This window comes from Fistularia commersonii, chromosome 10 (assembly GCF_037954325.1).
Source record: "Fistularia commersonii isolate RoL2024-O1a breed Wild chromosome 10, RoL_Fcom_v1.0, whole genome shotgun sequence".
NCBI lineage: Eukaryota > Metazoa > Chordata > Actinopteri > Syngnathiformes > Fistulariidae > Fistularia > Fistularia commersonii.
In genome coordinates, this window is record NC_141293.1 from 5,101,587 (window position 1) to 5,113,844 (window position 12,258).

At 42.6% G+C, this 12,258-nt stretch overlaps 1 protein-coding gene across 1 annotated transcript; it reads right to left on the minus strand.

The window, feature by feature from the left end:
• Positions 1-1,851: 1,851 nt before the first annotated feature.
• LOC147230165 (Krueppel-like factor 6) lies at positions 1,852-10,715 on the minus strand. The gene is made up of 4 exons (XM_086153403.1): positions 10,294-10,715; positions 6,662-7,244; positions 4,133-4,256; positions 1,852-3,156 (listed from the first exon to the last, which is right to left on the minus strand). Exons 1-4 carry the CDS (start codon positions 10,393-10,395, stop codon positions 3,105-3,107), a joined length of 861 nt encoding a protein of 286 aa, XP_086009529.1. The 5' UTR covers positions 10,396-10,715; the 3' UTR covers positions 1,852-3,104.
• Between the last annotated feature and the right edge of the window lie 1,543 nt (positions 10,716-12,258).

The following is a 12,258-nucleotide window of genomic DNA, read 5'->3' on the forward strand; positions in this document are numbered from 1 at the left end:
CTTTCACACCAAGTGCTCCTATAATTTTTTAAATTATCCCCCCCCCCCCACCATTGAATATGTGGGCCGCGTTGAGGAGAAAAGCCTCTGAGATCCAGAATCTGAAATTTAATTTTGACAAGCTATTTAGGGCTTTTGCTTTGGGTAAAAAACACTATTATTGGGAAAAACATATTTTCAGAAAAAAAAAATCAGAAAATATGATGAAAATCTGAGAATATTTCAATAATAAACATAAATTTTGAAAAAAAAATCAAATTGTGATGTTAAGTTATAGGCCAATTGTAACATAACAGTAAAAAAATATTAAAAAATCACGGTAACCAGGTTGTAAATTGGGTACCCTAAGAAAAAAATGGAAATAAAATAAGTCACAATTTCAAGTGTGACCGTTTATCCCAAATAAATCACTAGTGAGATTTAAACAGTTTTTCTTTAAAACGTCAGGACGTTTTGCTTTTAACCTCAACGTGGCTCGATTCTGTTAGGCCTGTGGTTCTTGGCTTTTGGGCGACTAAAATTCCGATATGACTGAACAAAGAATGCGAAGAACTCTAAAAAAATTGCTGTCATTTTGATGCTGATATAGAGTTATTTATTGTCATTATTATTATGATAATTATTATTATTCAGGGATTTAGAGCTGTCACGAGATGGAAGGGAAAAGCTACAACGGTATGGATCAGAGCCTTTATAAAGCTATTTAATAACGCACTACTGCATTCGCAACCCCCCGATGTATGTCGTGTGTGTGTGTGTGTGTGTGTGTGTGTGTCTGTGTGAAAGAGAGAGAGAGAAAGAGAGAGAGAGAGAGAGAGAGAGAGAGAGAGAGAGAGAGAGGGAGAGTGAGAGTGAGAAGAGAGTGAGAGCGAGAGAGAGAGAGAGATCTATTTAACAGGACAAGGCCACTTACATAAGGCATCAGTAAGGTCAACAGTGCATTTACAGATAGAAATAAAAGATAAAAGTGAAGAAAAAAATATTAAAAAAATAAAATAATTTTTTTTAAAAAATCCCCGTGATCAAGACAGTTGCCAAGCAATAGTGGTATCCCCGACATAATAAAAAAAGGAAAAAAAAGACTGCCTTATGTGTTTTGTACAATACTATGACATCGAGAAATATGAAGGTAGCTGCTCTTCAATGGAATCGTTCCTTATCCAAGAAGAAAACAGATGAGCAATGCATCCCCACATCCCATGCAACTTCTCGCATAATGACAGAACTGTTGGTGTACATCGGTAGTTGTTACTTTTGTTTGTCTCCGTTTGTGTGTGTGTGTGTGCGTGTGTGTGTGTGTGTGTGCGTGTTTTTTTTTTGTTGTTTTTTTCTTTCAAGATACAGAGCTTACACAATGGACAACAAAATGAGCTTGTATGTTTTCAGACAGGCTACGTAATACATTGCACATTTAATAGCTGCACTAAAACAAAAAAAACACCTCCCTGCTTTTTCTTTTTCTCAGAAATGGGAAGCTGCAGTTTACGGCGGGGTAGTGGGGCCACACGAGGAGAAAATTTTTCGTTTTGGAACTTTTTTATTGCGAGCAAAAATGACCCCCCCCCCCCCCCCCCTCCCAAAAAAAAAAAAAAGAAAAAAAAAAAAAAAACATCATACATGAATGACGGATCGGATGAATACTATTTGAAAAATAGCAAAAAAAAAGAAAAGAAAACAAATATTATCGTGTTATGTGAATAAGGTCGAATGTTTATATATATATATATATATATATATATATATATATATGGTATAATTTTGTGAGTGGAAAACTGCAATAATCAAACTTGAAATCGAATAGGGACTATATTCACCCAATATTCTGACTTTTTTCTCCCAATTTTTCATTCATTTATCCATTCGTTATCTACACCACTGGTCCTGGAGGGGGTGCTGGAGCCGATCCCAGCAGTCATTAGGTGAGAGGCGAGGATCGCCACTTCTGGAGAGGTGTAGCCATTCACCCTCTCATCCGTGAATCACATAGCGACATGCAACCATTCACCCTCTCATTCACACAGGGGTCAATTTATGGTCTCCAATGAACCTGCAGCATATTTTCGGACCGTGGGAGGAAACTGGAGAGCCCGGAGGAAGCCCCGCTCTCAGGGAGAACATGCCGTCTCCACGCAGATAAGCCCCCAGGGACCGCTGTGCCCAATGGATCCTCCAAATATACCGACTCAATTCTCGCAATAAAGGCGTCTAATTCTTTTAACGTTACAATATGGCGTCCACCCTTGTGGTGTCTGTCTCGCAATATTTTCGACTATTCTGTTCTCGCAATATTACAACTTTTTTTGTTGAACTTTATCCCTTAAAAAGAAAAAAAAATATATTTTTTTTCTCTTAGTGTGGCTTTTACACGCTGCCAGATGTAGTTCCACCTCCAGGCAGTGAGAGGGTGGGGATTGGGGGGGGGGGGTTGCTCTTTCCTTTATCGCAAATGAAAAACACATTTGCGAACAGCACAGAAACAAAACATGTTTTTTTTTTCTTCTGCTTTGCATTCATTCTGCTCGCACTCACCCCCCATCCCACCCGCCTACCCCCTGCTCACACGCTGAACCCCTTTACGCCATTCACTCGGCAGTTTTCCACCATGCATTCGCTCTGTAAAGCTGCACAGGCACCCAGTCGCTCGCAGGCACTCACAAGTCCCCATGCGCTCGGGCAAACACACTGTCGTCAGAGGAGCGACGCGACACCCCCTTCGCAGGAGTCCCACGATCCTCCAGGAAAAAGAAAAGCGTTGAACACCATACACAAGTTCCCCTTTTTCCCCTTTTTCTCCGGCCCAGATTGTCCCCCTCCCCCGAAGGAAAGAAAAAAAATAAAAGTCCAGTCTCTCTCCCACCCCTCTTCCGTTAAAAAAACAAACAAAAAAAAGCCTTTCGAGAGCAATCTCCACAGCGAGGTGTCGGAGGCACTAAGTATGGTGCAAATAATAGCCTGCGTTTGCTTCATGTTTTTCCACTGACTGGAACGCGGTGGCGGTCCCATCGACGTGTTCGGGGACGCACCAGTCTCGCCGATCCCCCCACCACAGGTCAGGACAATCAACCAGAATCATCCCCCATGGGGCCTTCCACGCCGGGGCCGACTTAAATGTGCCGCTTCATGTGCAGTGCCAGGTGGTCGGAGCGCGAGAAACACCTGGAAAACAGACAAGTTCAAAATTATGAGAAATATATTTTCAGGTAAAGGTAGGATTTTCATTTTAATTTCACCATTAAAACAGGATATTCTTTCAGGATTATTTTTCGCCAATTTTAAATAAATATCTCACAAATAATTTGTTTATTTTTTCTTTTTTTTCAACTATTTTTTTTAATTTGTTGAATATTTTTTTGCCAACTGAGGGGATGATGCAGAAACTGATGGTAACACATTTTAAAATGTGATTTTTTTTTTTTTATTTTATTTATCATTTCTTCCCCATGTACAAAGTACTATCATTTCATTTTATAAATAGATAAAAATTAAATCAGATTTTTTGTTGGATCAGTGAACTACCAGAACTACTTGTTTTTTTGTGCTTTTCCAACCTCTCCAGAGCTTGTCATTAGCAATATCTTGTCATGAAAAATTATACGAATGAAAATTGGATTAAATATCCCTAGTATTGCTAAATGAAATCAATCAATGAACCAATAGGTACATAGAGCATCACAACAAATTAATCTAGAGCTTTATTTTTCCCCTCTCTGACATTACAAAAAACCAATGGCTAATTAAATTTTGGTGATTTATTGAATCATCTCTCTCATATTTTGCAGGTTTGGAATTAGTTTACATATTGTGAAAAATACATATAAAAATATATATATGTACACATAATTCACAAATAAATCAAAATATGTGATATTTTGCGACTGGCCAAAAAATATTGCAAAAAAAATAGGTAATTATTCACTGAAATAGGTCAGAAATTACTTTAAAAATAATTCATTTTGCGCAGAAGATATGTTCCAAAGAGAAATGGTAATAAGAAGTTTAAAAAAAAAATCAATATCAGGCAGCATGAAGCTCAATTTAGAAAAGGGTTTGGTTGATATTGGGATCTTCAAAGGGTGGAGGTCTGGTGATGGAGGTCCAGCAGCCCCTTACAGTGGGAGACCGGCGCTCTCACCTGTCGCAGTGACTGCATTTGAATGGCTTGGCTCCAGTGTGCTTCCTGAAGTGCCTGGTCAGCTCGTCGCTCCGCGCGAAACGCCACTCGCAGCCCTCCCATGAACATCTGTAGGGCTTCTCGCCTGCGTGTCACATGGAACATGGCGTCGTCAACAGTCGTCCGTGCAAAAGCCAGACAAGGCTACTTCGAAAACAGTGTAAAGCTTTCCGCTCATTCTGTCATTTACTCATGACATTGTCAGACTTTTCTTTTTTTTTAGGTTATTTAGCAGTGATTTTATCCATTTGATTTACTCATGACATTGTAATTTATTTATTTTTATTGATCTTTTTTTTCAATTGATTTAATCATATTGTTGCGATATTCATTTATTTTTCTGCCACTTATTGTTTGTTTTTTTTTATTTCATTTACTCATAACATTGTAGTTTATTTCTTTTTATTATTATTTTATTTTTATTTTATTTCATTGTGATTTTTTTTTTTATTCAAAACTTTATTAACACCTTATTTACCTTAGGTCATTTATTCGTGATTTTAGATTTATTTATATAAAACAAGACTCAAGACGATCTTTCCAGTCAACCTCACTGTAAATTCTCAGAACGATTTCTTGTTTTATCTCAGGTAATTAAAAAAAATGGTAAAATGTATTGTCTTTCTGAAATTAGAGGCATTTTTATTTCAAATCCTCAGATCATTTTACCCCTTCCCTCCCCCTGATTTTTTTGAGGCGAAAATGGAAGTAACGGTTTCATCCGCTTCTCAAACAACAATATTTGCACTTCTTTTTTGACAAAAAGAGAGCCAAACTCCCCTTCCCCCACCCCTGGGCTGATCCGGGTTCGAGTGAGAGCAAAGCAGATTGAAGTGGCTGCTTGCGGTGAGCAGAAAAACAAGCTCGTGCCTGGCGAGTCCTGAGCGCTGAGGTATGCGCGGCGGTAAGGAGTAGACGGCTTATGTAACTGGAAGGGGGAGGCGGAGTGGCTGGAAAAAAATAGAGCCTGCATCTAATGGTGCAAAAGGCCATTAATCGTGGGGCTAACACGGCCAGTGAGGGATGCTAGGAATGCAACTTCCTTTACTAATGGGCAATGCAGCTGTAAACAGCCAGGCTGGGGGGGCGGGGGTGGGTCCTGGGGGTCAAAGGTGAGGAAGGAAAGCGCTCTCGTTTGAACTCTGGGCAAAAAAAAGGCTTATTTCCTGTTCCAACATCTTTCCTCCCTCCTCGCTTTTTGTCTCATGCTTTTTCTCAATATTCAAAAAAGGGGTTGAGGTTTTCAAACTTTTTGGCGTCAGGGCCACCTGAAGGCTCCTCTGACTTTTGCTATATTTAGCATGCATAGGGGAACGGGCTAGCGTTTAAAGATGAGGATATTGATAGAGAAGGCAATTGCATGAATTGTCTACATGTGAGGAAAAAGAGGATTAGCAACACCATGTTTGGGAATTTTGTTTCATTTCCTGCTCTGTTTGGTGCTGATATTCCAGTTTAGGATGATTTCTGGTTTATTTAAAGGGAAACTGTTGAAAGATCCATTGACCTTTAACCTACACAAACCTTGTGTGACTGAGAACCTTCACAGATCCATTTTTAACAGTATTTCCACACTATTTTCTGTTTCTGACTTTTGAGTTGATTAATCATCTTTCTAAGTGATTAACTCTAATTTTATTCATCTACAATTTTTTTTTTTGTTTTTTTTTTGTGGCTAATGTAGGGAGGTCAAAGGAGAAATTTAAAGTCCAAACACAACAACAGTCAAGATTCCCACAGGCACGCACATGTTTGCCGGACGTTTTCCCAAGCTGTAATGTGAGAAGCCAGGATTTGTTTTCAGCATCCACAACCCACCCTCCCCCGGCTGCTCGGGCCACAAAAGAACAACCCGCCCCCTCCGGGTCCCCTCTTGTCTCCCTCCCACCCTCGTGATGTCACGTTCCACGGTGTGAATTAGGTCACACTTGAGGGCATTCCTTCTGACAAACTATTCCAAGTATGTGGGTATGTGGAAGCGCTCAGACCAGAACCAGCCAATATATATATATATATATATATATATATATACATATGCACAGTACATAACTGGGATTGTCTAACAGTGATCCGTTGTCATAAATTTCTTGACTGGATCAGAGTGATGCTTTTTTTTTTTTGGTTCGGCACACGCCTCTCCACAGTAAATGGAATTAATTGTCCCAATCCTTTTTTTTTTATTATTTCCCCACTATTGGACGATTAAAGGAATATACTGTTCTATTGTATTCAAAATATAGAAAGCGAGATGAGCGGGAAAAGATGAATAAATGAATTACATGAAACTCATTTTGATATAAATTAAGAACAGCATAATGATCCATGATCCATGCTTGTGAAGGTAGAACAGAAAACTACAAATATGGAGGAATTTATAGGTCAGATGGATCGGCCAAGGTGATGCCTCGTCGTTGATTTAACGTAATTTTGTTCCTGGCTTAAATCTTCACTACCGACCTAGAGACTGAATATTCGGACACGTGTGCATACCTGTGTGCGTTCGCTGGTGTGCTTTGAGATGCGAGCTCTTGGTGTAGACCTTCCTGCAGCCGTTGAAGTGACACCTGTGGACGCGCCTCCTGCCGTCGGGCGACGCCTCCCCGCTTGTCAGCCCTGACCGCTCCATGCTCCTCTCCAAGCCCCCAGTCCTTATTTTCCCGGGTGAGTGCAGCACAGTGGTTATCCCGCTCCACACCTGGGCTACTGAACCCTCCTTGCCCAGCTCGGGTGAGGACGGCGGCGTGCTGATGATGGCTGAGCCCAGGTCCTCGCCGCCGTCGCCCAGGATGTCAGTCAAAGAGCCGGAGGAGAAGTCGAGGGCAGGCGAGAGCTCCTCGGAGCTGTCCGACGCCTCGCTGCTGGCATCAGAGTTGAAGCCGCCCGTGTCCAGGTGCTGGTTGTCCTGATTGTCTTCCTCCTCCTTGATGCGGGGGATCTTTGGGTCCATGTCGGGGGTCTTGTCCCCGCAGGCCAGCATCAGCTTGCTCCATAGGTCCTCCTGGCTCTCAAACTTGAGGTCGGTAGCGGACACGTAGGGCTCACTCTGGAGGTACCGCTCCAACTCCAGACATGTCTGAGGGGGGGGTCACAGTCAATACTTAGTTCCTCCCATGATGCGAGCTTCAACGCGCTAACACAACCGAAACGGGAAGCTGATTGTGATTGATGTTCTGCATACCATGCCATGAAAAGAATTGTTTCTGCGTCCATCTTCTGCATTTAAATTACTTCCTGCAATTTTTAATAATTTTATCTATCTATCTATCTATCTATCTATCTATTTATTTATTTATTTATTTACTGTCAGATACCTTGGTTTTTAGAAGTGTTTTAAGCCTGATGTTCTGGTTATTTTCTCTACAAAAATGGACTGATCATGTTTAGGTATGGAGTGGATAATTCACCATAAATCTTGATTTATTTATTTTTTCTTGCTTACATTCAGCCGATTCCTTACCAATGCTTGTCCCATTATTCGATTTTTTTATATTAAAAAAAAATATATATATTTTTTTTATTTTATTTATTTAATTGTTCATCAGTTTTTGATAAATTCATTTTTTGACTAACCTGTAATTTCCTTCATTTTGTCAGTCCACTTTCACTGTAAGCAATTGCTTGCTGAAGCCCAAGTGATTTATTTTTTTAATTTCTGCATATATGTGTATATGTACATATATATATATATATATATATATATACATACTTTTTTTATTTTTCATATATATATATATATATATATATATATATATATACACATATGAAAAATAAAAAAGTCATTTTTAACAAATTTTTGGTCATTATTTTGGTTGCTCCCGATTGGAGGCAGGGCCTGGGGGACGTGGCTGAATGCGTCATGCCACTGCTGCGGAGTAGCTAACCTATCATAACACCAGCTCTTATTGCGACATTCTTTCCATAACGTGATGGTTGACAGGGTTTCAGCGGACGTTTCATTTTAAAGCTTCTATCTGTGGGAGCAGATATGATCTATAGCACCCTCTTCTGTTCTGGAGGAGGAGGTCACGATTTCATTGACCCGATCTGCTTTCTTTTTCTGTTTGACGACGCAGACAAGTGCTTTTTTTTTTCTGAATTGTGACTCGGCGTGACAGTTGCTGGTGTTTCCTGCCCCCTCCCCCTCCCCTGCCCCCACCGCACCACTACCACTTCCTTGGACAAGAACTACTCAGAAAACAGGGGTTTTGTTTTGTCTCTGCACAGGAAGGATAATCGACGCTTACAAGACAGACCGGGTCTTGTTTCCTTCCTGCCTGCAGAACCAGGAAATACTCGATGTCCTATGCAGAGCGGAGCGCCGTGTGTTTCGGAGGCGGCCCTTGGAGGCTATACCAGGGGGTGGCGGGGAGGGAGGAAATGACGAGTTCCTTCTGAGAGCATGCAAGCGCAAGGTGCTCTTACCCCCAATGCACGGTGTTTTTTTGTGCGTGCATGTGTGTGTAGGTACGCTCGGGGGTCGGTCATGAAATTTACATCCGCTACAGAGCCACCGACGACCTCCTCTCCACATCCTCCACCTCCCCATTTGGTTAGGGAAGTGCTTGTAGATCTTTTAGACCTATCAATTATTCAGCATAATGTGGATTTAATAATGCATTCGGAGGCATCGCTAGAAATAACATAGCACACCGGGGACTGGGGAGGAGGGAGGTCTAGTTCACGGGGGGGCCATAAAAAGCCCAGCATGAATACTGCAAGATCCGCTGCAGATCGTGGCCTTTTTTTTTTTTTTTTTTTCACTGAAAGAAGGAAGTGAGAGCACTTCCTTCGGCCTGCCAAAGCCACCGAAAGGATTTCGTAATAAAGCACATTAGAATTTATAGCCAAATTCCGCCAAGGAGCTGAATAGTCATGAGATAAATCTGAGGGATAATGAGATGACAAAGCTTTTTTTTTTTTAAATCCAGGGGGAAACACGAGAATGGTTTTACATAACGACACTGGGAATTGGACCGTAACCAGCAGTTTCAAAACAAAGTGTGCTGATTTACAGAGAATCCAAATCAAATTGGTAATATCATGCCGAGTTCCATTTGACTGAGGGATGATGGGAGTTGAAGTTTCATTTTATTTATTTTTAATGAGCATAGTAGGAACATGGTTTTTGGGAATGCGTACAGGTCAAATGTTTCTCGTCAGCAGTGCTGGATAAATCCCTGGCAAGCTTTAAATGCCTCAGAGAGAGAGAGAGAGAGAGCAAGAGAGAGAGAATTGGCTTGCAGCCCGAGGAGATGTGATAGAGATAGGGGCAGACTGAAGCGTGTTGCCAATTCATTTCATTTTCCCACCGATAGAAGAAGCCTCTCTCCCTCCCCGCCACCACCATCCCTTCTTCCTGGTGTATGAAAAAAAGAAAGAAAGAAAAGACGGGAAAAAAAAGAAACTACACAGCGCTGTCATTCAGCGGACGCTTGATTGGAGCCAAATTGGAACGAGAAAAATCACTCTATCTCTCGTCCCTTTTTTCTCTCTCTCTCTTTCTCTCACTCTCTCTTGTCAGTCTGTCACCCCCCCCCTCCCCGCGCGTGTGCGTGCGTGTGTGTCAGAGCGCAAGAGCTGGGGAAAGGAAGACAGAGAGATAGAAAGAGAGATATATAGAGAGAGAACGGGTGAGGGAGAGGTGGGGGGGGGGGTACGTGCAGAGACGCGCGGCGACGCCGTGCAATGCGTTGATCTGCAGAGCGGCGTGCTTTTTATTAATACTATTATTAGTAGTAGTATTATTCTTGGTATTCAATGATGTTGTTTTTTTTTTCAAAGCACGCAAAGTCCGATTCATAGCGATATATTAAAATGACAAAAAAACAAAACAAAATAAACGCGATGAATAAAAGTGCGTAAAACACAAAAAGAAACCTCCATAAGACACGCGTGCGCGGACGTGCATTTTTGGACACATTGACGCGAGCTGTTTCTCCACAACAAGACGACTTGTGCGTTTTATTTATTTCTATTTATTTATTTATTTTGCGCGCAGCTGTCATCCAAGTTTCCAGCGATCGCGCACCAAGTTCTGTCAAAACAGACGCGGAGGAGGTGGAGGGAAGGCGGCGGGGGGGGAGGGGGAGGGGGGTCTGTCAAGGAGCGTGTGCGTCTTTTACCTGCTGCCAATACTCCTCCAGAGAGGGTAACGCTGAAAAGTATCCGGTGTCGTGCACGATCTGGAGCTCCTGGAAGATGCTGCACATGGGGATGACATCCATTTCAGTCCGTAAGACGCAGCCACAAGTAAGAGCGGAGAGGAGGAGGAGGAGGAGGAGGAGGCGGGAGAGGAAGAGGAGGAGAAAGGGAGGATGGCGGGGGGGGAAAAGAAGAAGAAAAAAAACAAAACCGAAGCTTTGAGGAGGAAAAAAAAGCAAAAATAAAAAAAAAAAACAGTTAAGAGGCAAAGAGCTGGTGAGGGTGCATGGATGGCGGCTGGGAGACGTGCGCTTTTCCAGTGCGGAGGGTTCCGAGCGTGTGACGCACCGAGAGCGCACCGCACTGAACTCTCCAAAACTCCGTGAGCCCACTGTAAACTTCCCCCCCGATTCAAAATTACAGACAAGCCCACCCCCATGTGACTGCTATACGTTTCTCTGCGCTGGCCAATAGCAGCGCCGGGAACGTAGCCCCGCCCACCTAGCCACCTCCGGCCAATCGTGAGGCGGAGCCGACTCATCCTCCTCGCCACGATTGGTCTGCTGCGCGGGAGCGTCTCCGCCGCCCATTGGGTGAAATCGGCTCTATTTTTAGAGCGCTATATAAAGCGAACGCCTCGGCACCACAACTAGGAAGTTGTATTCTGTGGAGCGATTCTGAGTATTTGTGCTCCGACTCCAGCGTAGGGATGGCTAAGAGAAGTAGCGGACACTGGGGTGGGTGTGGGCGGCTATCTAGCTGCTGACTGATCCCAGCACGTAACCAGCGTGATTCGCCGTTTTTGGTCTCTGAATTCGCTTTCTTTCTTTGATGCATGACCCTTCGAGAACGCTACTCCCGAGTATTGGAACTCCTCTCTGTTTCTGCGTTCGCTTGTCGTGATTTCCCCGGACATCCGGAGTGCAGGGGTGAATAATTAAAGTACCCCCTTCGCCGCACCGGGGTTTAAATGAAGATGCGCGTTCGCCAATGTCCGCGGGACCTCTTTGCCGAGGTGCGTGTACGGGCGCCAGAGTGAGAAAGCGCGTTCCCGTGTGTGCGTGTTTTTCATCTCGGTCACCTGTAGGTGTTTTCAACGAGTAGATTAATACATCATGATGGAACCTCATTGTTCCTTCACTTGTTTCCCCACAGAGGTTCATCAAGAGTCCAGGGGGAGGGGGGCATGGAGTTGAATCACTTGCAAAAAGATGACAAACAAAATCCAAATTAGTTGTAATATGTAATTCTACTTGTTAATGCACATAATTGCAAAAAAAATGTATACATATACATTAATTTTCTATCCGGCACTTAGTTGTGGGAGTGATGGAGTCAACCTCACCTTGTCAATGGGCGAGAGGGTTATGTATGGAAACGTGCAGTTGGGCATCCTGTTGTTCACATGTCATATGGTGATGCAACTGTACAGTCTTATTCATGCTTATATTAAGACATACAGAAATTCATCCTCTCTTTCTCACGTCAAATGGAGACATGCATCCGTTCACCTTCATGCAAACATGAAATATGCAACCATTATGTCAATTGACAAAAATTCACCCTCTCATTCGCATGTCTCAGAGACATTAATGTGTCATAGCAACATACAACGATTCACTCTCCTATTCCCATATTGAGGCATCCAACCATTCACCCTCTCATTCACATGGAGACCTATAACTATTCTGTCATTCGCACCTATAGACAACCATTCACCCTCCCATTCACATGTGAAAAAAACTTCCATTCTTTCATTCACGTATTATAGATATACAACCAATTACCCTCTCATCTACATGTCATATGGTGACACACAACTATACAGTCTCATGGTCATAAAGACATACAAACGTTCACCCTCTCATTAACACATTATGTGGAGACACATCCATATGCATAGTGAAACATGCAACCATTATGTCTAGTGACAACAATTCACCCTC